Source organism: Didymosphaeria variabile, assembly GCF_027946475.1.
Source record: "Didymosphaeria variabile strain IMI 356815 chromosome Unknown scaffold_10, whole genome shotgun sequence".
Lineage (NCBI taxonomy): Eukaryota > Fungi > Ascomycota > Dothideomycetes > Pleosporales > Didymosphaeriaceae > Didymosphaeria > Didymosphaeria variabile.
In genome coordinates, this window is record NW_026611629.1 from 946,031 (window position 1) to 971,139 (window position 25,109).

At 52.8% G+C, this 25,109-nt stretch overlaps 9 protein-coding genes across 9 annotated transcripts; 6 read left to right on the forward strand and 3 right to left on the reverse strand.

The window, feature by feature from the left end:
• Window positions 1-37: 37 nt before the first annotated feature.
• On the forward strand, window positions 38-3,718 carry IRE1 (bifunctional endoribonuclease/protein kinase ire1; the record flags this gene model as incomplete). The annotated part of the gene is made up of 2 exons (XM_056221093.1): window positions 38-2,410; window positions 2,462-3,718. 2 exons carry the CDS (start codon window positions 38-40, stop codon window positions 3,716-3,718), a joined length of 3,630 nt encoding a protein of 1,209 aa, XP_056065080.1.
• A 463-nt stretch (window positions 3,719-4,181) lies between these two features.
• Window positions 4,182-4,904, forward strand: N0V89_012373 (uncharacterized protein; the record flags this gene model as incomplete). The annotated part of the gene is made up of 2 exons (XM_056221094.1): window positions 4,182-4,578; window positions 4,666-4,904. 2 exons carry the CDS (start codon window positions 4,182-4,184, stop codon window positions 4,902-4,904), a joined length of 636 nt encoding a protein of 211 aa, XP_056065081.1.
• A 4,884-nt stretch (window positions 4,905-9,788) lies between these two features.
• N0V89_012374 (uncharacterized protein) lies at window positions 9,789-10,368 on the forward strand (the record flags this gene model as incomplete). The annotated part of the gene is made up of 2 exons (XM_056221095.1): window positions 9,789-10,040; window positions 10,078-10,368. 2 exons carry the CDS (start codon window positions 9,789-9,791, stop codon window positions 10,366-10,368), a joined length of 543 nt encoding a protein of 180 aa, XP_056065082.1.
• A 3,613-nt stretch (window positions 10,369-13,981) lies between these two features.
• Window positions 13,982-15,574, forward strand: N0V89_012375 (uncharacterized protein; the record flags this gene model as incomplete). The annotated part of the gene is made up of 3 exons (XM_056221096.1): window positions 13,982-14,404; window positions 14,455-14,922; window positions 14,975-15,574. The coding sequence occupies 3 exons, from the start codon at window positions 13,982-13,984 to the stop codon at window positions 15,572-15,574; spliced, it is 1,491 nt and encodes a 496-aa protein (XP_056065083.1).
• A 1,002-nt stretch (window positions 15,575-16,576) lies between these two features.
• N0V89_012376 (uncharacterized protein) lies at window positions 16,577-17,736 on the reverse strand (the record flags this gene model as incomplete). The annotated part of the gene is made up of 3 exons (XM_056221097.1): window positions 16,577-16,620; window positions 16,705-16,784; window positions 16,847-17,736. The coding sequence occupies 3 exons, from the start codon at window positions 17,734-17,736 to the stop codon at window positions 16,577-16,579; spliced, it is 1,014 nt and encodes a 337-aa protein (XP_056065084.1).
• A 1,431-nt stretch (window positions 17,737-19,167) lies between these two features.
• On the reverse strand, window positions 19,168-19,801 carry RPL11 (60S ribosomal protein L11; the record flags this gene model as incomplete). The annotated part of the gene is made up of 3 exons (XM_056221098.1): window positions 19,168-19,324; window positions 19,377-19,738; window positions 19,799-19,801. 3 exons carry the CDS (start codon window positions 19,799-19,801, stop codon window positions 19,168-19,170), a joined length of 522 nt encoding a protein of 173 aa, XP_056065085.1.
• Window positions 19,802-20,059: 258 nt separating this feature from the next.
• smb1 (Small nuclear ribonucleoprotein-associated protein B) lies at window positions 20,060-20,882 on the forward strand (the record flags this gene model as incomplete). The annotated part of the gene is made up of 3 exons (XM_056221099.1): window positions 20,060-20,092; window positions 20,237-20,308; window positions 20,358-20,882. 3 exons carry the CDS (start codon window positions 20,060-20,062, stop codon window positions 20,880-20,882), a joined length of 630 nt encoding a protein of 209 aa, XP_056065086.1.
• Window positions 20,883-21,508: 626 nt separating this feature from the next.
• MPC1 (pyruvate transporter mpc1) lies at window positions 21,509-22,128 on the forward strand (the record flags this gene model as incomplete). The annotated part of the gene is made up of 3 exons (XM_056221100.1): window positions 21,509-21,581; window positions 21,752-21,824; window positions 21,876-22,128. 3 exons carry the CDS (start codon window positions 21,509-21,511, stop codon window positions 22,126-22,128), a joined length of 399 nt encoding a protein of 132 aa, XP_056065087.1.
• A 354-nt stretch (window positions 22,129-22,482) lies between these two features.
• On the reverse strand, window positions 22,483-24,930 carry N0V89_012380 (uncharacterized protein; the record flags this gene model as incomplete). The annotated part of the gene is made up of 1 exon (XM_056221101.1): window positions 22,483-24,930. The coding sequence occupies one exon, from the start codon at window positions 24,928-24,930 to the stop codon at window positions 22,483-22,485; it is 2,448 nt and encodes an 815-aa protein (XP_056065088.1).
• Window positions 24,931-25,109: the final 179 nt, after the last annotated feature.

Genomic DNA, 25,109 nt, shown 5'->3' on the forward strand with positions numbered 1-25,109 from the left:
TGCAACAGCATCAGAAGGCGAACCTCCTCACCCCATCATGCCGCGTCGCCGGCCGCCTGGAGCTGGCCCGGCGTTGAGCGCCAAATTCGTCGCCCTCAACCTCCTTCTCGCTTTACCATGGATTTCCACGGCCGCTCAGCAGCAGCAGTCGCCGGAACGTGCCCACGGTCGCTCTCCCAGCGAGGGTGGCAGCGTGCACACCATACTACCCCCCAAAATAAACGATGAGCCTAGTCGCAAAAGGCTGGACACCGCCGCGACGAAGCGTGCCTTCACACATATTCAAGCCAAAGACGAGCGCGCCGTGGGAACATTCTCCTCAGCTCCAGCGATTTCCGCTGTCGGAGCCCAATATGGAAGGGACGCAGCCGACTCCGGTGTGTTGACACCGGGTGAGCGCTCCATTGACGATTGGACAATTGAGGACTTCATGCTCCTGGCGACTGTCGACGGCCACATACACGCGCGGAACCGATACAATGGCATGGAGATCTGGGAGCTAGACGTGGGAAAGCCCATGTTAGAGACCATCTACAACACCAAGAACGAGTCCGACCCTACCGATGGCTGGCGGAACAAGCCCTTCATCTGGATCGTAGAGCCCAAGGAGGACGGCGCGCTCTATATTCTCAGTCCTGGGCCTCGACCTCTCCTCCAGAGCCTCGGCTTCACCGTGAAGCAGTTAACAGACGATCTCAATCCCTACGCCAGCGAAGACCCTCCTGTTGTGTACACGGCAAAGAAGGAAAGCATCATGCTCGTTGTAGATGCGAGTACCGGACGCGTCACTAAGAGTTTCAGTACGGACGGATACATGAGGCCGGGAGAACCGGAAAGCTGCCATACTAAGACGCCAGAATACTTCAATGGCGACCAGCAGCACGAGTGCAAAGGCTTTTTCAATCTTGGACAAACAGAATACATTGTCAGCATCCACGATAAGAACAGCGGCGAGCACATCTGCACCATTAAATATTCAGAGTGGACTTCCAACAACCGGGACCGAGATTTGCAGAGGCAATATCGACATACCAAGGACGAGATGTATCTGGTCAGTCGATACAATGGCGATGTCATTGCCTATGACAAGAAACGGAGCAACTTTGCAAAGAACTACGTCTTCCAACAGAAGCTAGGCGTCCCAGTCACGCGCGTGTTTGACGTCGCACGTAAAGGTGATGATAACGACCCTGATCCAGCACTTGTCCTCCTTCCCCAACCGCCGAGCCTTGATAGTTCGCAAGACGAAGGGATGAACGTCTGGCTGAATACGACGGATGCTGGCAGCTGGTATGCTCTATCCGAAGCGAATTACCCCGCTGTGACCGACGGTGCACCTAAAGCATCATGCTACACGTACGGCAACTATCTGGGTGAGGTTGATTCCTACATCTTGCCGGAGCGTAGAGGTCTTGTTGGAGTCCACAGGTTGAACTATCCGCAAGAACAGCCTCAGACATGGTCCGCTATCGCTGCACCCACCGGCAGTGACGACAAACAAATCTCTGATAGACCATTCTCTGTCCCTGCAGGCATTCCTCGACCGCCAGTTGAGACGACGCATCTGACTTTGGATCCACCTCAGCCGCAACCCGTCCGTAAAGAATCCTTCTCTTGGACAAGCGTAGCAACTGCTTCGGTCACTAGCCTTCTCTGTATTGCCCTAGTGTTGTGGACCATCCAGAAGCAGCAAGGGACTTCCTTGAAGAAATGGATCTCGAAGTTTAGTACGAAGCTCAACAAGACTCGACAGCTGGAGGCACCTGTACCTCCCCCTCTCGAGCTGAACCCGACCTCTGCTATCGAAAAGCCGGCTCGGGCGCCGGCAGCAGAGCCTGTTGCGGAGCTTCCTGTGGTGGAGGAATCCAAGCCTATCGTAGAAGAGGTCAAGGAGGTGACTCTAGAAGTTGAAGCACCTACTCATCCCGAGTCAGACAAGAAGAAGGTTACATTCGCGGATCTTCCCGAAGACGAAGAGGAAGATGATCTGAGTCTCTCACGAGTGACCACCATCGACGCATCTCCCCTGGCTGAAGCTGACTCCTTAGCAAATGGTGATGCGTCTGCGGTCGAAGGTGGAGCCCAGACATCCGGCACCGAAGACAGCTCCCCGGACCAAGGTGCTGCACCCGCTACACCCAAGAAGAAGAAGACCCATCGTGGGAAACGCGGGGGTCAGAAAGGTAGAAACCGAAGGCTCAAGGAGGGCGATGAGATTGACCAGATCGTGGACGCTGCGAAACATCTCAACGAACCTTCCGCCATGCATCCTGATGAAATGACTGTCGTGAACGGCGACGACATACAAGATGTGACCAACATTAAGAGAATTGGCAAACTCACGATTGACTTCGATCGTCTCCTTGGTAACGGCAGTGGCGGCACTTTCGTTTTCGAGGGCAAGTGGAACGTACGTATTATACCAGCGACAGTTTAGTACAACTCTAACGTGCAACCGAAGGATCGCGATGTCGCCGTCAAGCGCATGTTACCCCAATATTTCGGTCTCGCAGAGCAGGAGGTCAAGTTACTCCAGGAAAGCGACCTACATCCTAATGTCATCCGTTATTTTGACGATGAGAAAGACGAGAACTTTCTATACATCGCCGTTGAAATCTGTCAAGCAAGCCTCTTCGACTTGTACAGAGACGGCAGGCCAGGCAGTGACCTGACGGACACCCATCTCCGACTCGTCACTGAGATCAACAGCAATGTCTCCCGAGCTCTACATCAGCTAGCTGAGGGCGTCCACCACTTGCACAGCCTGAGGATCATCCATCGAGACATCAAGCCTCAGAACATTCTCATCGCATACCCTCAGCGAAACCAGAAGAACGGACCACGTCTCGTCATATCTGATTTTGGGCTGTGTAAGACACTGCCAGACAATATGAGCACATTGATCGGCACTACTGGAAATGCAGGCACCGTTGGGTGGAAGGCTCCGGAGCTGATCCTACAACCGAAGGACGTTGGCTACGGAAGTTCGACAGGCCACTCTCGCGATTCATCTGCTTCCACCGACCCTGTCTCGCAAGGTGTCAAACGAGCCGTTGACATTTTCTCACTCGGCTGCGTCTTTTATTACGTCCTCACCAACGGATCCCATCCCTTCGATGACGATGAGGGGTGGGCGCAGATGCGCGAATACAACATCAAGAAGAACAAGGCAAGCTACGAACGACTCAGCCTGGGCCCTGACTCCGAAGAACCGATTCGTCTTATCTCCTGGATGTTGTCCAACCGTCCTGAGGATCGCCCCACAGCCGCCGAGGTCATGAATCACCCTTTCTTCTGGTCTGCCGAGAAGCGCCTTACCTTTCTCTGCGATTGCTCCGACCATTGGGAGCGAGAGATCCGGGATCCACCTTCGACCCATTTGTCCATCCTCGAAACCTACAGCGAAGAAGTCCTCGATAAGAAACGGAATTTCTTAGCCAAGCTTGACAACAGCTTCATCGCTTCGCTTGGCAAGCAACGCAAGTATACGGGAGACAGGATACTTGATCTACTCAGGGCACTAAGGAACAAGAAAAATCATTACGAGGATATGGAGGACAGCGTCAAGGCGAAGGTGGGGCCGTTGCCAGACGGGTATCTGCAATATTGGACGAGCAAATTTCCGAAGCTGTTGATGAGCTGCTTTGACTGCGTGGTAGAGTGTGGGCTGCAGGGTGAGCCGAGATTCAAGCCTTACTTCCCACAGGCAAACAATTAGGCATGGGTCATGTGGGTACTGTTGGCTAGAGCTGAGCTTGTATGAATTATCTTGATAACATTTATCGTAGCGTTTTATTGCAGGCGCTTGCTCGAGGTTGGACGTATGATTGGAGTGTATATACCTTGCTTATGATACTTCTATCTTCCATGATAACTACTCGTGAACTCCATTAGGCTAGATCATCGGAGTAGGCACCGGTATCCCGAGCAGGCAACAGGTATGGTATCATACCTTTTCCTCATAGCTCCTAAACTAGCCACGAATAATAGCATGTCCAATTGTCGCCGTTCAGTCGGCGTTACATCAGCTCCGCTTCGGTGCATGTTGAGTTGCCTTTCCCCTATATATGGGTTAAAGCCATAGTCGAATACCCGTACTATTGCGAAACGCAACAAGACACCCCCCAACATCAACCCCCACACCTCTAGACTGGCAAGAATCCACCCAACATCCGCCCAACATGCCCCTCGCCCTCTCCCGCTGCACCACCTCTGACGTAGATGACATCGTCCGCCTGAGCGCAGCAGCCTTCAGCGCGCCAACCAACGCCAACGTCTTCCCCAACACGCCCACCGTCAACGCTTTTCGTACCGCCCGCGCACAACACACCATCCAGCATGACCCCTTCTCTCTATTCCTAAAGATAGTCGACACGGAGTTGCCGCCGGAGGAGCAGTTTATTGCGTATGCGAAATGGGCGAAACCGCATTCTAAAGAGGAGTTGAGGGACAGTGGATATGTGGATTTGCTAATGAGCGATGAGTTGCCGAAAGAATGTGATAGGGCGCTGATTTGGAAGGCGGAGGAGATGAAGGGAGAGTTGGTGGAAAGTATCATGGGGAGCAGACCATTTTACCGTACGTACACCCTTCAACTCCCGTCCAAATCAGGTCCCCAGACTTCTGGAGGTGTATGAGCCTGGCTACGGTACTTACGCGTTCTAGATCTCGATGTTCTGGCTACGCATCCTGCACACTCAGGCCGAGGGTGCGCCGGTCGGCTGGTGAAATGGGGCATGCAGAAAGCCCAGGAAGAGGGCGTCGATTGCTACGTGGAAGCTCAGGATTCATCGAAGCCTATCTTTGAGAGGTATGGGTGGAGGGAGGCGGGGGAGCTTAAGACGGGGGATAAGAAGTGGGCGACTGTGTTGGTGTACACGCCAGCGAAAGGAACGGAAGGCTGAGAGGTTGGCATCCGATATCAAAGTGCATTTCTTGTGCGAATAGATGGAAAGTGAGCCAGATTAGGTGAAGAGGGAAAGCAAGCGGAAGATGGTTCATCTGCTGCATGAAAGTTTGAATCCCGCGAATTAGTAGGATATAGGAAGTGCAGTGAGATGTAGAGGTAGACTGCGCTCTCAGTGCTATCGGGCAGCTACATTGCGTACCATGGTTCCATCCTAGGCATCACCGCTCAACAGAACACTATCCAACAAGTCACACCGAATCGCGAACGTTGCGTGACAGCGGGCGATCAAAGTGCCGAAAGAAGACATCTTCTTCCACATCGTGGTCTTGACTCTTTGCACAAAACGTTGACTACCCGCACGTGAAAATTACTTAGCCCTACCCAGCTTCTGACAGAGGAACGTATGGAACAGACGATCATGTTTCCACGTTCATTTTGGTATCTATCCTAGCAATTCATTTACATTTGTTAATACACAATATTCTCAGCTGTCTCGATACGTTCGAACAAAAAACGCCAGATGCCGCGCGTCGAGCTCGCGATTCATCATCCAGTCGTACACTAGTCACTCTCCCAGCCAAATTCTCCTGCGAGTCTCTCATGACTGCTTTGTTCCTCATAACTGACATCGTCTGCCTCCGCTGAAGGCGTCGCCTCGATTGTGATTGTATAAGAGGGGGTGGGTCCGCCTGAAGGGCTGGCGACGGCAGGAGCAGAAGAGGAAGCAGATGAGCCAAGGCTAGGACCGGCGGGCGGGTTTATCGGATGTTGGCCCAATGAAGTGTGGATCATAGGCGGCGGCAGGCCAGTCGAGCGGACGATACATTGCGAGGTGATGTCGCGTGTGACCCACTGAGTTGAGGTTGTAGTGATCGTCGTGACAGGTACAAATTCAACCGTCGAGGTGCTTTCGACGCTGATAACAATCGTTGTTGTCGAATTCTGTGCAAGAATGGTCGTTTCTTCACAGCGACCTGCAAGAGATGGTCAGTAGCCCGGGACACAGTCATCTTACAAACACTTGAGGACAGGGGAATGGTAACGTACCTTTCGTCTGTGCTGGAGCGGTCATGACTACTACCGCCACCGCTGTCTCAATCGCTGGTTTCAGTGTCTAAGGAGTCGCAATAACATCAGTGCCACGCAATAATCCGATAGGGCGCCAGCCCTGGAAAGCATGCTACTTACGGTGACTTCTTCTACCCAATTCACCACGGTGCTGGTTGTATTGTACAGTGCTTGACGCACGACTTTCAGGTTCTTGTCTACGCACTGGACAACACTTTTGTCGCAATCACTGAGCAGCATACCCTCGATGGGCATCTGGCCAAGGGTAGCTTCTGCAGCTGGAGGCGCGCCTGTAATCAATCAGAGTGGGAACACATCACATACAGCAGCTTAAAGCATCGTGAATTAAGAAGTTCGGAAGCAGAAATACGCACCATCGTTCTGTGCCCATGCGTGGGGCAACCCCACCGCGGTGAAAGCAGCTACAATGGTGAGGAAAACAGTCCGCATCTTCTCAAGGCGGTTGACACCACGACCGAAAACGAATACAAGAGCAAGAGGAAGGATGACAAGGAAAAGTCGAGCTGCACTGGGGGATGCACTCGATGAATAACATTAAGCTCTGCACTTTATAACGCGTCCGTGACCCCTTTTTTCTCTTTTAGTGATCTCACATCACACGGCCAACCAGGAGATCTCCTGCAGCAAGTCTTGTGCCGTCAGGTCTAGACTTGACTAAAATACTGAGCATATAAGGCTTGACAAGAGCTAGCACAAGGATTGTTATATTGACGGCCTGTGGTGAAGCGAACTCGCTTGTTGATGTCAGCTCTCCGCAAGTGTAATTTGATATGGCTATACGAGGCTGCCGGCGACTACTCCGTGGAGCTTTTCACTGCTCTTACGCTTGTACGTGCTGTATTCATGTCAGGTACAGTCTTGAGGAGGTCAAAATTTGGCGACCATGTGCGTGCAGAAAGAGCTCTCAAACAGCTATACAAAGGGCTCCGGAACATCGGAGACGGAACGTATGATCAGGATAGAAAGCGATCTCGACCGAAAGTTCAGGTAGCCATGTTACAACTGCTTGAACGTGCGCAGCGCCTCATCATTGTGAATGTGATCAAGACAGCTCCTTGGCCGACATGACTTACACTCGCAAGTTTGAAAATGGATATAATTGACGAATACAAGAATCTGGGCTCTATGTGAAAAGCGCGCAGTGATATGGGATGCATTCTTCTTGAGTCGCACAAACAAGCGAGCGAATACGGGGGTGGGGAGAACTTGTGGCTGGCTGACGGTGTTGATGCGGGCCGTCCCAGACCATGTTGACTGCACATGTGGCGTTGGCCTGCAACATCACTGTTTCTGATCATGGCCGATCGCAACTTCGCTGCTCAAGATCGGTGCAATCGGTGTGTTCGGACCGTTCTTGACGTTCGTTGCAATAAGCCAATTATTTGATACGTTAACGACGCAAAACCATGGACGTAGTATATACCTAGTTTATACATACGGAGGTGGATATATGCTGGTTCCCGACAGAAGAACATCAAGCCTTGCCCGCGATTGCCCAGTCCAAGTAGCTCAGATGGGTGAGTAAACTGTTGACGTACACTTTGTAGTCTGACCGCGGGGCTGTGGACTGCCAACGGGACGCCAGCTTGGCTCTACATGTGTAGGAGAAGGGTTCATTGCCCCATAAAAAGGAACCTCGATCGGCCCATTCAAGAAGCTAGGAACGGAGTTTTGGGTAGCCCAAGACGTAGAATACACGATTCTGGTGGACACTGGTGTAGACGTTGCGATGGTGGTACTCTTGACATGCACTTTGACTGTAGCTGTCGTTGGGATAATCACTGTCGCGGTGGACTCGCAGAGGCCTGTGAAGGATGGTAAGTCATTTAGGCCCAAGATGGTGCCATAATTCTTGTCGCAGCTTACCTTGCGTGTCGCTGGGCTCGATCATGACTACGACAGATGTAGATCGTTCTGTCATCGCTGGAACAGTCTAAGAAACAGGACTGGTCAGACGTCTTCTCCACAATCATGTACAGCGTTGTTAGGTTCGGTTTCGGAAAACACGTACCGTGACTTCTGTGACCCATGTGACGACTTCCACACTGACAGTAGATACGGCGTGGTGGACAACGTTTATGATAGTCCTCACATCACTTGGTGGGACCTCGGAGGAACATTGGCTCAATCTACGAAGAGTTTCTGTTCTTTCAGGCGCTGTGGAGTATCGTTGGTCACGTAGGTTTCATGTGGCGGGAAAGCAAGTACCTACCACCAGGCGACTGTGCTGCAGTTACTGAAAGCTGTGTAGCCGCCAGGGCTACGACGTATACCCAAATTGAGAGGAACATTAATACAAAAATGTGCGAAATACCATGCAAACGATGTACGCAAAAATTCGAGGATTTGGGATGAACAGACCCCAATAACCCACATACAAGTCACTGCCAACTGCAAGTATGGAATGACAACGTGATAATGAGGCATGTCTCGGTCGAATTTAACTTCGTATGCCACAGTGGCGTAAACATCGTTAGTTGCCAGCTGAAGATCCTAACTAGCGCATAGGCAGGATGTACGCAAAACACAACGAACATATGCATGACGGCTAGGTCAGACGATGCAGAGCGGCACGGATGGGCCGAAGAGTCTGCTCCATGATGTTCGCGTGATGAGGCGCACGGGAGCAGGCTTGTCGCCCGTAAACAGTTTTGACAAGCGAAAGAATAAAATCCCTCGCAACCCATTGGCCAATCGCCGTTATGGTTTCAAAGCACAGCGAGCCCGATGTTGCGGCGTGAAAACGTCGTACTTGTTCGTCAGGGACAGTAGTAGCAGAGATAGACAGAGATCTGCAAAATTCATTCATCTCACGTTGAGTTTCTCAAACAGTGACAGTAAGTTTTTTCATTGCATCAGGGACTTACGCTGATCCTGCAAGAACTTCAAGACAGTCGCAGCGGAAGACCACATTAAGCGAAGCCTCGCCAGTCGTTCACAAGCGTGGTAAATCATATCCGTTAGAGATGTCTATTGCAGCATACGTTTATGAATGCTGCTAGTGACTGTCAGTTGGCTTGCATGGTGGAGTAGCTTCGGCTGCATTTGTCTCGCCCTCACCGACATCTTTCTGATCTAGAAAGCTCTCTGCAACAGAGTATACAAAGTATGGCCGCGAGCTGGAACATATGCTTAGCTCGTCATCAAGAGATTGGGATGTTATCGCTCACTGACGTGAAGCATGTACCACAAGAACGAAACACCTGTGCCATGATGTCTTCTTGTGCACGTTTGTTGAGATGTGAACATGAAGCAACTTCATGTGGTATTGAACACTGTCTGTGATAAACCATTATCTCATATCGCGATTGGTGAGTCTAGCGAAACAGCATAGTTCTAGGTCTCGCCCACGCAGTATAGCTCTCCACATGAGGGGCTTTGAAAACTCGTTACGAACATCTAGACGAACCTTCGACTCTCAAAACCGACAATCATAGCATTTTGGACGATTCTGCTCAGCCAGCCTCGCTGTCCCGTGTTGCAGCGCATGCAGGATACCGCACGATGTGGCATCGTTCCACCCCGCCACCTGCGGCTACTGAACCGAGCACACTCGATTTTCACGTACCCAGCTCCAGTAGTATTTATCTGAAGCACGTGTTGCTGAACAGTCCTGGCTGGATTGAAGTATAAATGCATGCTTTTCGTCCCTCGATCCTCAAATCATCAAGCTCCTTCAGCAACAATTCAAGCACCGACAAACTCATCTTCTCCAACTTCTACTTTCGATCTCAATCCATCAATCATGGTCAGACTTCAATCTCTATCACCACTGGAACCGTCTGCTAACATGTTCAAGCCTGTGCCAAAGGACGCCGTTGCCATCGAATCCCACACGAGGAACTACCTCTTCTTCGTCGATGAGAGCCGCTACATCAAGTACTACGAGGGACCGGAGGGCGGCGAAGAAGGTCCTGACAGCCAGTACTCCTTGAAGTCGCTCAAATACAAGACCAAGACTATTCGCGTCAGCGCCCAGGTGTCCCAGATCGCCGCTGTGGGCTATATGGCTGGCAACAAGCACGAGGCGAGCATAATAATGGTAGCAACTGTGGAATTTCACTGACACTATCGACTAGATCCGCCTGTACTTTGCCCAAGACGAGGATGAGGGCGTCCAACTGAAGGAGCTGTGTATCACCGATGGCAAATTCGCTGATGCGCAGGAAGGCGCCTTGAACAAACGCCAGGGTGTGGCTCAGGCTCTTGCTCCGGGAAGCTCCATCTCCGCAGTCAACATTCTGAGCTCTTCCTTGCTCAAGGTCTTCGTTACCCTGAAGGCCGATACTGAGAAGCTTTATGTCTGGTACTTCCCTGTCACCGAGGGTAAAGTTGGAAGCTGGCAGCACGCAGAGATTGAACTTTCTTAGATACTATCTGGCGGGTGTCCCCGACATGACACGGAGAGGTTTTTGGCTGTGAAGAGATGACACGTGGTGGCTAGTCATGATACTCTCCTTCATTTCTTTGGCATGGCTCAGCAGGATACTCTCATTCGGTTCGTTGGTATGGCTAAAAAGGATACTCTCATTCAATTCATGGGTATGACCACAACTGTGCGAGCGTTTTTTTCATTCGTGATGCGAGACCACGGGACATATTACCATTCGAAGACTGTGATTAGGTCGCTTCTACGTTATGATACAATTAGATGCTGTAGGCTCCATCTTGTAAATGTATCCTAAACGCTCCTTCACGCTCACCCTCCTGAAAAGAATTAGCGGCGAACGGACTGGTGGACTCGACACCCAAAGGTCCGCTGAAACCCCTCGAGGCCAGTGGCGTCAGGGGGTACGGATGCGCCTTATAGCGGAACGTCACTCGGCCTAGCTGATAGCTAGTGACAAGAAGGTCGTTCGCAGGACGCGGCCGCCATTGCTCTGTCGATGATAAGCCATTGCATACTGTCAGGAAATCAACCGAAAACAGCTTCTCGATGACGATCATGTTGAAGTCAACCTTGTGCTCCACTTGTTGCTTCTCGATGCTCATGATTCGCTGATTTACTGGAGGCACCATCGATGGCGTTGTGAAACTGAAATGCGGAGCAGGCATATGTTACTATTAAGTTGAGGACAATGAAGAACTCGTTGATGTACAAATTACATTGCGCTGGCTTCCTATATTTGCTTGTAGCATCCAGCTTGTGAGTTGGAGTTCCAGCGAGTCAGTACTCATGATATCCAGAGGTATCAGGGCATCGGCAAGTACCGTACACCATGCCAGGTAAGAAATGCTAATCCTATAAGGATGTCACTTGGAAGCGTTAACATAGCTGAAAGCGAATTACAAAACTTGGAAGGATTCAACGGGATCTAAAACAGCTACGCTTCATGCTTGGCGATAACTATTTTGGTAGTTCTGGTATACATGAACGTGTGCTATTTAATGCTTCGTTCCTTGAGCTAGACGACGACTGTATCATTCATAGCAAGTATCAAGTCACAAGCATGGCATGGGCTGTCTTGTGCGCAGAGGACGTTGCGAAGCTTGGTGGGAGCACAGGCAGCTGTGCGATCAGACTTAGACCAAGGTCTACGTTGAAACGAGTGGGATCCTTCAACGAGTACAGCGGGCTTAGTCAGGCGTGCGAAAAGAACGATAGGAGGATCTGCAATTAGTTGCGGGAAGAGCAACATGGAGAGTACGGAAGGAACGACAGGGAAGATGGCTAAATATACGCTGGTAGGGGTACACAGTAGTTGTGATAGTCGATCGTAAGCTTTCGCGTTCTAGAGGTGTGACTGTCGCTCGATGCCTACATGTCCCACGCAAGGGATGATCCGACGATGTTCTATATTCTCGATCAATACGTTTCATGGATAGAAATCTGGCCTGTAGCATTTCAAAGCTATAATTACCGTTCTGCACTCCTGCGCCGACGGATCAGATGCCCATTCCATCAAGGCGATGTATGATTCAGCCCAGGCGAACTCGAAGGACGTCAGAAGGCTGAAAGCAATATACATACGCCCGGGGAGGTGCATAGATCGGATAAGGGATGCCCAAATATGGCTTAAAACGTTTCGAAACGCTGCCGGAAATACATGCAGGCTGACGGGCACGTTGTTTTGAACTGATGGTCCGGGTTATGGGGAGTGACAGGCGAGGCAGATAGGCACGAATGCGTCTGACAGGTATGAACATGGGGAAACAAAAATAAGTGTGATGGTGGGCAGGCCGGGGAACACGACGTCTTGGACCCTTGTGGGGAATCGGTGCTTGAACACACGATGATAGACATTGGCTATGCTGTGGCCGCCCCCACAAGGAATTTCTCGCGCTGCCAGAGGTGTGGTTCGTTCAACATTCCAGGAGGCTGGGCCACGTCGGCATACAGCCTCGCAGCATGTTCACCGTTGCGCAAGCTGACTGCGGAAGGGACGGGCCTCTGCCTGCGGCGTATGCCTTTGGGTCTGTTGGAGGCGTGAACATGATGTGCTCGTAATGCCAGACAATGGAGAACAAAGAGGTTCGCGTGCCATGATGGTGCCTTTGTCGATGGCGTCGACGTTGCAAGAAGGTGTGTGTATAGTGCCAGCAGGATCCATGGTCGAGGGCCCAAGCGGCCGGCTTGGCGAAGATTGGTGATGTGCCCCAAAAATAGCCGTGCGTTCTGCACATGCTGGAGACAAAACGAAACAAATCAGCCCCGATGCGTACTGGCCCCGGCCGAGACGCCATCAAATGGTATCGATGCAGCAGTATTGCCACCATTAATGTCTCCATCGGGGCAATTAGTCCACCTTTCGCAGCGGTTTCGCGGCGTATCATGCCTTGAATGCAGCTGCTGTCACTGCACGCGTGCCAACAAGTGCTGACCGACAAGAGGCTAATCTATCCAGCGAAAGTAAACAGTTCATCAGCCTTGAGGAATCGCGCGGACGAAAGGCACCTTTATGCGACAGCGCTGCGAGACTCGAGGCACTGTCGCGGTCGTCTTCGCGGTGACTCGAGCAGCACCACGCGGCCTCGAACCCACACCAAAGTGGAGTCGCTTTGATCCTGCTCAAGGACGACGGGCGGATCGGATGGCGCGATTGGCCTGCGCTGCTCCCCGCGAGGCGCCTGCGGGAGCTTGTTTCCATGAATCGTTTATGCCAGACCCTGTCGGCGTTAGCCATTCACACCTCGCAGCGCCCTTGTCTGTTTAATCAGGCGCGAAACGCCAGAATGCCATTGGACCACGCCCGCAGCTTCCCTGGTCGCTCGACGCCCACCGTCCATGGCGTCTATCTGGGCGTGTGCAGAGCTTCCGAGTGGCACGCAGCTCGTCGTCCTCGACATGGCCGAAATTCTCCCTCTCCTCCATCTGGCCAGCTCCGGCGGCGCAGTACGACAAGACACTCGAACGTCCCCTCACGATTGACGGCCGCTGCTCCATCATCTCATCGCTACCACGCCTACCGTGCTGACGGGTTCGCCGCCATCAGCAGCTGTCAGCGCTTCTCCAACACCAAGACGACCTTGCAGGTGCGCCGGTCTGGAAGCGCACACTTCTCAAATCGTTTATTGCTTTCTCCCGGGCGTCTATTTCTGGGCCACTCCCCTCTTCGCGCGCCCATCGCTAGTTGCTCGTCTTCCCACCTGGCCTATCAGCCACCGACCTGCATTGTACACCACGCCGTTGGCGCCATACATTTAGTCTTGTGTAAGTACCCGCCAGCCTTCCATCCCGACTCTCTCCACCACTACCCGTGCTCCCCGCTCGTCCAATCCCACTCTACCACGCCCCTCCAAGCGCCTGAGACAAAAGGCCAGCGCTTCGCCCTCGTCCTTGCTTCTCTTCTCCTCCTGCCAGCAGGTCTCACTATTGTAATACTCTGTCTCTTTACTACGAACACACCTGTCGAAAGCTGGGCTGGATCCAAGTTGCTGTTCTCCCTATAGACGTCCCCACCATTCATCCACACCTCGCATCATCTATCCATCCCATGCAAATTTCATACACTCCCGCCGCGTGAAATCGCAACAAGTCATAGGATGGCAACCAACGATAAGAAGACCCCTACAGTTACAACACTCGAGAAACGGAATTCAAAAGACTCGCTCGCACCGCCAACAAAGTCACCTCGCGCAGCACGCTTCGCTGAAGCCACTTCGGTGTACTCACCCATCGACCCTCCACAACGACCAGTCGATTATCCTACGAACCACTATCAGCCCCAAGCTCAGGTGTCTGACGTAGGCTTCGGCTACGTCCAACCCATCGAGATGGAGGAAACCGACAGGAAGTACCTTCCTCCGCCTACGCCAAAGACTCCACTACGGAGCGCACTGAGGTCGCCTGGCGCACCACCACGGACACCGGGCGCAGAGACGATGATCCTTAGCCCGACTTTCAGGGAAGAGCAAATCCTCGAGAAGCGGGAAGCATCGACAGACAAAGAGCAACAGAAAGACCTGGTATGTTTTAGTATTTGCAAGTACTCGTCCAACCCACTAACAGCGAACAGAAAGTCAAAGTACGAGTACGGATAGCAAAGATATTCTTACGAGGAATCAACTTCGCATGCAGTCTCATTGTTCTATCTATGCTCGCCACAGCCTTCTCTATCTTCAACGCAACAAAGCAACTACCCATGCGGAACGGTCTGCCTCCGTGGGCTGAGAACCAGAAAATCTGGCCCCAGGTCCTGCTACTGTGCATCGCTTGTGTCTCGCTTTTCTTCTCAATCTTTGTCCTTGTTGCGTACTCAAGAGGTGGGCATCACAGAGCAGAGAAAGTCGCCGCATATTACACCGTGTTTGCCGTTGGTTTCTTCATCTTCAGCATCATCATGTGGGCTGTCGGTGCCGCGGTTTTCAACCAGAGTAAATCTTCAGGAAACGGCAAGGATATGTGGGGTTGGTCATGCGTAGACAACAAGCGGAAACACTTGTTCGAGGACGATGTGTCTTACGCTCTCATGTGCCGACTTCAGGTAAGCAAAATCACCTCTTCTCCCAAGTACCTCTTTCTGACAGCCACCATAGAATTGGTCCCTCGTCTGCTGCATTATCGAAGTTGTCGTTGAGACGCTCTGCATCATCATCTACGCCATCGTCTTCTACCGCTTCTGGTCCAAGCGCAAGCTCCGAAAGTCCATGGCGACACGCGACAAGGCTCGTTCCGATCTCTACCTCGCTCAGCTCCGCTCTCAGTCTGCGCCCAACACTCCTGGCTTTGGACCCCTCTCCCCACGCTCGGGCGGCTGGCGACCACCTCCGGGTCACCCTCAGTACTACGACCCACAGTCTGCCGCCGAGAACGGCGATGCCGACAAGGTGCAATACGCTGTCGCACGTGAAATCGCCCAACCGCAGCCCTTCTCCTTGAAAGCACCGCCAATCAAGGTCACAGGTGCCACGCCCAAGGTTGAGCAGAACGGCTTCGAGGCACCTATCAGAGCTCAGACCTCGTCTCCACCACTGTCCCCCGGCTTTCAGGAGAGGCAAAACGAGCACGTCGGCGCCGCACCGGGCGAGCAGCAATACGCTTCCGTCCCCATCCCAGGCTCCTACCAACCGCTCACAAGTCCTACGCCGACAGCGCCAGGCTTCGACTTTGGACCCTCAGTGACCGGTCCGAAATAAGCGTCTCGCGTCTCTCTTTCCAATCAGCCTAAAGTCGGATTAGCGCATCGCGGCGTCATTTTCTCTTCTACCACCTATGTCTGCGGGATCAGGGTCATTTTTTAGGCGTGGCTGGCGATCTCGGCGGGTATACCTTGTACATGATTTTCCTACTTTTTTGGGCTTCGGCCCCTTTTCCTTATACCTCTCAATCGCTGATAATTTCCTTTGATACCTGGCTGCGCTGGATGGACAATGAATGATGGGAGAGGCGGTTGTACAGAGTAGTTCGCGCATATGCGGAATGCAAAAAGATGAATTGGTCTCACGTTGACTTGACTGCAAGAATGTGTGCTGCGTGATGCTTACACTGCGAAATGTCTTCAAACCAAATTCAAGCTCTATGAAGTTTTACTGAAATCAGGCTGGCATAATCGCAGCGCACACATCTCGCGAACAGAAACCACCGTCCACGCACCCAGTTCGTCTCTCCCCACTTCGCCTCTCGCCCCCAACGGGCTCGCCCGGCCTACAACGCGACCCCATCACAGCGCCCAGCGTCTCGCCAAACGCCGCCTCCCGCACCACCAGCACCATGCCAACTTTTCTTTACCGCTATTGCCCATCGCATGAAGAATTTATTTAGTCGCAACTCCGAAATGATCATGCGAAAGCAATAGCGCATACGCATGTGCGAACGCGAGCGGCCGCACCTGCAGCCGCCGAGCGAAATGCCGGGGCACGGGTACGTAGGCGCCCGGGTATGTCGGCGGCACGGGCACGAACGGTGGGCTCCGGCGGCGTAGGCGTGGTACAGAGAGGGGCTGGGATGGTGGTATCTGTGCTACGGTGGCGGGATGAGGGTGGTGGTGCAGGAAAGGCGGTGATGGAGGACGGAAGGGGAAGTCGGTTGCGGTGGGTCACGTGTGGAGGGGAGGATACGGAGGAGGGCGTGGTGGGGTGAGGGGTGTAGATGCATCAGAGGGCATGTAGGTTCTAAGAAATAGTTATAAGGTGGTTAGTTCAGAGGGAAGTGATCTTGTGGATGCGTCCTTCACACTCGGGAACTGTGGTTAATTAAGTAATAGTCCAGAGAAAGAACTTTCGCAGAAACGGGGTGCGCGGGCCATCATCTCGGTGCACGCGTATACCGGGTCCTGTTGTATAGTCATCGTGGTAGTTTTGTGGTGTGCCCACATTTGAAGGTCGCAGAGTCTTGCTATAACTCATACTAGGTGCAATGTTACGTATCAGCTACAGCCTACTATTGGAGACGCATAATGGTCGACTGACCGAGCAAGCGGTACTTCTTCAGGCTCTGATCCATTGCCCTTTGAGACGGTGTCTTCCAAAATCCTCTCCACGATATATTTGCTATCGTTGTCGGATTTCCCATCCTCTTCACTCTCACTACTTGGATCGGCCACGTGCAGTCTGTCGTTGTCGGGTTGGCCGTCTTTGAGATCCCCACCGTAAGGTTCTCCATCTTTTGTACGCTTACTACTCGGGTCTTCTTCAGGTATCTCTTCGTCGAGCAATCCCTCATGTTTTAGTCGAAGGAGGTAAGTCTTCAACGAAACCTTATATCTATGGATGTCCCGACTCCTCACGTCTGCCCTTATCATCTCCCTGCGGAATTCTTTCCAAACGGTTTTGTCGTCATTTTCATAGGTCGTCAAGGTGCCAATAGAAGAAGTTCCTTTCCTAATCTCAGCAGCGATACCGTCCATCCTCCTCAACAGCTCTGGAAATATGACGTTCTCGACACGACCTTGAGAGCTGACACCCACGACGGTCGCAAACGCGCTTACGCTCTCGATTCTCATGAGTAACCGAGTGTTCAAACCATCGATGCTCTTGTTACCGAGTCGTATCCTATCCCAGTTTCTGGCTCGACTGGTGCTCAGGCTCCTGTACTTGTTGAGGACATAGGTGAGCTCTGCGACCACGTCGTAACAGCCTTCTGACAGAGTTTCCCAGTGTTGTAGGTCGTCCTTATTTTTCGAGAAGAGGCTGTTTGGCGTGTGTACTTCAACTTCGATGCGTACGAGCAGTGCGCACAGCGCCGCGAGGTTGTCTGTGATAGTAGCATAGGTGCCGCACGCATTCTTCCAATCAGTGTAAGTGCGGGTTGTGAGCTCTATGAGCTTGATAATGTCGCCAATCGAAAAGTCGAAGGACATGCTGGGGACAGTGAAAGACTCAAGGCTGGAAGCGGGGGATCGTCGAACCTGGGTTCCGCGGCGTGCATGAATCTGCAGAGTCGAAGTAACAAAATTCTCGAGACTTACGCTGCGACGTCTTTTACAGCCCTGGAGACTGTTAGTATTGCTGGAAAAAGCAGGAGCAGATGGGAAGAAGGAAGTCATGTCTCGTATCCCGGCTTCGTAAGCTCTTGACCGGTCAAAGTGAATGAGGCTGCGCAAGGCTCAAAGCGTCCACTGAAGTGCTCACTTGCTGAAAAGGGCGTATTCGTGCCTGAGGCATTCCTTGCTTGCTCTTAATTTTGAGGGTTTGGTGTTGAATTTGACGAGCGCTAATTGTTTCTCCAGAATGATGCGGCTACGATAGGTTTGTTTGCGTCGCCAATCTGCAGGAGAACTTGCGCAAGGCAACTGCACTATGAATATAAGAAGCCAGTGCCATACATTGCATCACAATATGATTGCACCACACGAGCGATCGCCTACAGTCTATTTGATGCTCTGAGCATCTGAGACTTCCCAGACCAATGGAGTAAAATTACAGTGGTGCATGTGCATCTGTTCGAGGATTTTCTAGCTCCACCGAGGCTGGACTATGAATCCCTGGCAGACATAGGAAGTTTTCAATTGGAGTCCCTAGACATCAAGACTTTCCCCGTCAATGCGAAAGGACTGCATTCCTTGGTTACCAATGATTACATCGAAGTGCTTGAAGCTGATCAAGGATGGCACGCTGGAGTATATGCTCGATGCTACAGATAACATGGACGAGCCGTCGTACTGGACTGCGTAGTATATTGACTTTCAAGAGAAGGTGCTTGAGGTTGTGTCGACGACGAGTGGGATGTTAAACATACAAAGGAGTTCACGTTGCAAAAATTGGATATTGGGTCGACACAGCGACTTAGCGAAGAGATTTAAGGAGAATAACGATAGTGGTGTACTTTCGTAGGCGCAAGGCTGGGTGCTGATAAGACGTTCGGGCGGGCGACACGGCTACTTAGACCGCGTTATTGTCCCCTTGCTAACACCACACAGAGAAAAGGCTCGGAACATGGACATTGGGCCGGTGCGTAGACAACGTAACGATGGTATGAGCAGTCCAACAGACTAGAAAGCATCAGTAGCAACAGCGGAAGGCAGTCAACACGCGGCGAGTCACAGCGGGCAGTCGCAGAACGACAAAGATCACGAATGGTTAAACGGCATTCACCCTAGTGAAGCCTCCATCGTATTGTGATCGAAAGACACTCGCTCGAAAGCAAGGCCAGCTCCATTGATGGGCCGCAAGTTGTTGCTTGCTGTTTTGGTAAAGTACACACCGGGACTCCATGGGGACCAACCCTCCGAGACCGAATATGCTTCATGTCATTCCATGCTATCCTCGTTCACCCGTCACTCCTTCCACGCTTATCGGACGATACCCTCGAATCGGTTCTTGTACCACTTGATGGTCTCGGCCTGGTTGACGCGGTGGGAGGCGCCGATCCTGCTCTTGCACCGCCTGCGCTTGGCAACACGCTCGCCGGGGCGGGTCATGCAGACGTAGAAGTCCATACCGTAGATACTGTGCGCTGTCAGTGTGTGTCCGTCTCGCTGCCATTTTGCTGTCCACATACCCAATGCTAGGGTCGTACTTGATGCCCAAGTCGATGTGCTCGCTAATACCGAAACCGAAGTTGCCGGACTCGGAGAAGTTGCGCTTGCGGAGCTCGTACTCCTTGACCTTGAGGCCACGCTCGAGAATCTCCTCGGCCTTGGGGCCACGGATGGTGACGTGGACGGAGATCTTTTCGTTCCTCCTGATACCGAAGGTTCGGACGGTGTAGCGGGCCTTGGAGTAGACGGGAGTCTGACCAGAAAGCTGCTCGAGCACCTTGGCGGCACGGGTCAGTCTGTCACCAGACTCGCCGACGGAGATGTTGAGGACGAGCTTCTGGATGCGAAGCTCCCGCATGGGGTTGGAGGCTTTGGAGTCGGCCTACGCATTGTGTTAGCAATCCCAATGTCCTTGAGAGCGCGCTGTAAAATTGTTGCATACCATTGTGTGTGCTGCGGAGGTTAGTTGGCTGGAGTGTCGAAGTCGCTGAGTGTCCGTCGCGGTTTGAGAAAGTGTGCGCGGAAGGTGCGCTAGGCCAAACCGTAAGCGAGTCCTTGGCGCCGGCCTAGTATCGCAAAGCTTCACGATGTCGAGCAGCTCCACATATACACCCCGCGAACATCACGACAGGGGCTGTACCTGCGACTTCATACTTCTTCACGTTTGATTGCTGAAGTCGTCCTCGGACGCACCAACACCAGCATGTCTGGCGCCGCAAACAGGCAGGGGAAGATGGTAAGTACAGCTGCGTGCAACCTCCCTCAAGTCCTTGATCTGAGAAAACAACTATTGTAGACTGACTGACTGACGCTTGGGTATAGCAAAATCTGGTAGGTGCTCCTCACCTCGTTTCGAAAACGCGCCGACTTACCCGAATAGATCAATTTCCGCATGAAAGTCACTCTTGCAGATGGCAGGCAGATGGCAGGACAGATGCTCGCTTTCGACAAGGTATGCGCCGTAAAGCTTCTGCGAGGATACGGCTGACATGGTCGTTTAGCACATGAACCTTGTTCTCGCCGACACAGAAGAATTCCGCCGCACGCGACGAAAGGGCAAGGCCGCCCCAGGCGCCGCGCAACAAGTTACTGAGACCGAAGAACGACGCGCCATTGGATTGACCATTATTCGCGGCGCACAAGTGATCTCTGTCTCTGTCGACGGACCACCTCCAGCAGACCCTGCTGCGCGACTTGGAGCAACTGGCGGTCAGAGCACGGCTGCAGCTCTGTCTGCAGGCCCTGGCATTGCCAGACCTGCTGGACGTGGCTTGCCTGTTGGCTTGACTGGACCAACGCCTGGTGTCGGAGGACCTGGCCCAGGATTTGGACCTCCAGGAGGTTTCCCAGGCGCGCCCGGTGGCTTTGGCCCGCCTGGTTTTGGACGCGGAGGACCTCCAGGAGGACCGCCTGGCTTTCCACCGGGCGGACCACCTGCTGGTTTTGGAGGCCCACCACCTTTCGGCGGCGCGCCACCAGGGTTTCCTCCGGGCGGACGAGGTGGACCACCTGGATTCGGTCGATAAGTCAGAAAAGAGAATTTTGCGAATGTCTGATAGGAAAAGCATTGGGAAAAAGACTGCGCTTCTTGGCCGTGAGATATCCAATCGAGGACCGACCGAACGATAGCAAAGCACAAGCGGTCATTTTAGTAATCTGCTGCCTTACGTCTACACGAAGAATCACTGGTGGGATATTTTGGTGTTTTGCTGACGAGACCATGGTGCACATGGAGGAGGACGTTTGGAGTATCTTGGAGATGAAACTTGCTGAAGCTGATGCAATGGCGACTCAATGGAGAATGATACCATACAATGAACGTTCAAGTACCACATGACATGTGCAGAGTGATGTTTCTGCAGAATTGTGTTGCCGCAATACTCACAGATGTTTGAGCATACTAATCAGCCTCTGACTGGCCTCAAACAACTTTACAAGTACCCTGGCATGCCAGCGTCTCCATCTCACAAGTACATTGTGCCTAAAAGCAGATTCCCATCGCGCACGTGACCATCAGTCATCGCTCCGATGCACCGGCTCCGAACCGTCTTGGCGGACGGCGTTCTCCCCAACGCCAAAGATTCGATTCGCTCGCCGAAGACTCACGACAGCTCAATCTCTCCGGTCGCAGCTCTCCTCCCCACCCGACAGAATGGCGGCCGCAATCAAGGCGCTCAATGCGAAAATTCGCTCAAACAAGTACCTTGATTACTTTTGCTCGACCCGTAAGTTCTCTCTGGAGCGCACGATTAGTTGTTTGCGATCGGTCGGAGGGCCCGGTAACGGCGTCGCGCAAGATGCTGCGCGTTGGGAAGGATAGCGACAATATGAGGAACTGAGTGAATGGGATGATGTAGGAAATCATTGGCACAAAGCTGACATATCTGCGAAACAGACTTCTGGGGTCCCGCGAGTAACTTCGGTATTCCTCTCGCCGCCATCGCGGACATGAGCAAAGATCCGGAGATGTAAATATCCCCTCCCCTCCCTCCTCTTTCTCCTTACTAACGCGAGAACAGCATCTCCGGCCCTATGACCCTCGCCCTCTCCTGCTACTCCGGTACCTTCATGCGCTACGCCCTGGCCGTCTCCCCCGCAAACTACCTCCTCTTCGGCTGCCACGCCATCAACTTCTCCTCGCAACTCGTGCAGGGATACCGATACGTGAACTACTGGAACATGGGCGGCAAGGATCTGGCGGATAAGGCGAAGGAGGCGGCCAAGCAGGCGGAGGGGAAGGTTGAGAGCGCTATTAAGAGTGTGGGCAAATAGAGAATTGACGGGAGGTTACGATACCGAGAGAGGAATGAAAGAAACAGTATGTTGTCTGGCTTGTGGATATCCCTTCAGCTCGTTATGAGACGAGTGAGGCTTGTGCTACTACTAGGGTCTATGTGCAATCTCGGAATTGAGGAGTTAGCATTATACATACGGCGGCCGTTAACTTTGCGCTGATAGTGTGCAGGATACTACAGCATCAAGACAGGCAAGGCCAAAGCAACATTATCAATCTTGGAAAGAATACATAACATATGCTCTATTCATGGGTATCGTCCTTTCCTCCACTTCTATGCCGTTATTACTTATCCTCCGCTTCCTAAGGATTGTTACAAGTTGACACCGCCTCTAAAACCACCCACTCCTGCCCTCGCCACTCCTATACCCACTATCTCTATATTCCCCAATCAAACTATCATACTTCCGGTAAAAGCTCGCCTCCGTCCTAGCGGTCTCACTCTTCCTGACCCCCAACGGCTCCGGCACCAAACTCTCATCAGAGTACTGATATGTATGCGCCTGCCTCGACGGGCCGGGGTCCCTCAGCTTTATCTCCTCTACCTGCTGCCTCACCGGCCCCATGAACGTCATCATATTCAGCACGCCAGAGCCATGCTCCTTTTGCTCCTGCTCTCTGCCATGCTGGTGCTTACGCTCGCTCTGGCGCGCATCCGCGCACACCATAGAAGCATCGCTGTCGCGGCGGGCACGGGGGCGGGAGAAAGGAACTGCCCAGTTAGCTTTCTTCTCCTTCTTCGCCTTGCCTTTTGCGTGCAGATTGGTCTGGCTGGCAGAGTGCGGAAAGACGTAATCTGCAGGACGAGGAGGGATAGGAGGAGGAAGGTTTGCTTTACCATGCGCAAGAGCTGGGTTGGGAATCTTCGGCGCAACAGCCACAGCTGCCGCCGGCCCATCCACTCCACCCGCCGCAGTAGAAAAGTTCGCGGTGAAGCCGTTGGGCGCGAGCATGGGGCGGGGATTGCTGATATTCGCTTTGATCTTCTGCTGGTGTTTCAAGTGGGCTTTGTTCTTGTGAAGGGACAGCAGATTAGCGAGGTGTTCTTTGGTATGTTTAGGGGCACCGTCTTTGTCCTTAGAGGGACCTTCTTTAGGCTGCGAGGGGACATCAAAGAAGGTAGATGCGAGCTCGGCGAAGCGGCTCTTTGGCTCTTTGTCCTTCACCTTGTTGTGACGCGGATGTTCTGTGTGGCGGTCTTCCAGAAAGGCAAAGGTGTTGTGGGATTTAGAAGCAACATAGGGAAATTGGCTACTCACTGCGAGACCGGGTCCTGCTGGGAGGTTGATCTGCGACTTTGATGGCGCGGTCGAGAACATCGAACCAACCGGGGGCATTGGTGGAGGTGGCAATCCATTCATGGCCGGCCGAAAGGCATCTGTACCTACGCGCAGCTTGTACATCCTCTCTTGCTCCGCTAGCTCAGGAGGCTCTTGCTCGCCCGGAGCAAGTACAGGCCGAGGAGGAAGGCCTTTCTTCTGAGTTGCCTTGGGCTTGGGGGCAGGATCGAGAATTGGTACACGGGCCTTCGACTGAGAGTAGTCGATGATGGATTCCTGAGAGTCGTACTGTACGCTCTGCGATGCTGCCACAGGGACGTCCCACGAATGGTAAGTGTATGCGGAGGTAGTGCTCACCTTGCCCTGGGATCCTACGCTTCCCCGAAGCTTCATCGGCACAGAGCCTGGGAGTGGCTTGTGGCTCACTGGAGACCTCAGAATACCCAAGGGTGCCGGTCGAGCCGGTACAGGAGGCTTCGGGCGAGACTGAAGAGGAGGCGAGATGAACGGTGCCCTGGGCGCTGGCACATCGAGAGCTGCAGCATGAAGATCTTTGAGCTGCTCCTTGTGAACTTCTGTGCGCGTAGCTTGTGTACGTGGGCTACGCGCGGCCCATGATGCCTTTAGAGGTGCCTGTGTGGGTTTCAGCTCGCGCTTTTCCTTTTGTTTGCGCCGAATGCCGTTCCACATCTTCTGGCCTTCGCCCTTGGGACCTTGGTGGTACACTACCTGAAGTCTTTTGCCGAAGTTGTGCACCCTCATCAATGTCTCCATGTCGGAATGCTTGCGAGACTTCTTGCACTGCTCAACTGAGGGTGGTAGAGCATACTTGATCGTCTTCTTTTTCGGGACGTTCTCCTCAAACTTGGACTGAGCAGCAATTGGGGGTACCTGCTTGTCAGGCTTGGGCCATGCAATGGGTAGCGATGCAGGAGCCGTGTGTCCGTTGGTATCTATAGACACTCGAGAAGAGCGAAAGTCATCCCAGCCGATATTCTGTATTGCGAGGCCGGCCTTGTGCTGCTCACCTTGCTTGGACGTAGGTTTAGTAGGGATGTACCTTGGTGTTGCCGGCCTGCCAAGAATAGGAGACATCGAGCCCTCCGACAGAGACGGAGGTTGGGAAGACAGGCCTATTTCTCCCTGAAAGTTTGGAAACGGCGACAGCGGCTCCGCTGGTGGTAGGAGATATCCTTGTGGAGTATACGGTGAGGAAGACCTTCGCTTCGGGTTCTCCAATTTCGAGTACACCTGTAATGAGTTCGTGTCAACGCCATCGTCCGAGTACGGCCCATTGAAACCGTATATGTGAGTGTCTGGAACCTCACGAATATCGTATATGGCTGGTTGGGGTTGATAGAATGATGAGATGGCGGCGTAGGCGCTGTCGCTCCCGGTATCTTCGTCTATTGGTGACGTATACTGCGAGACAGCTTTTAGGCTTGGCGCGAAGGAGGATTGATCTGCCAAGTAGGGGTGTTTTGCAACGCTGGCATTCATCTTGGGCGAATCACGAACCAACCTGCTTCCGCGGGTGTTGCGCCTGAGGAGAGCAGATCTCCTGGGAAAGGGGTTGCGAATGATTCTACGTACTGGTTTACGGTCAGCCATCGCTGTCTGGCCCTCTTGAAATAATAGAATCGATATTGACGTAGCTTGGAGGGGTCGGCCTTAGGGAA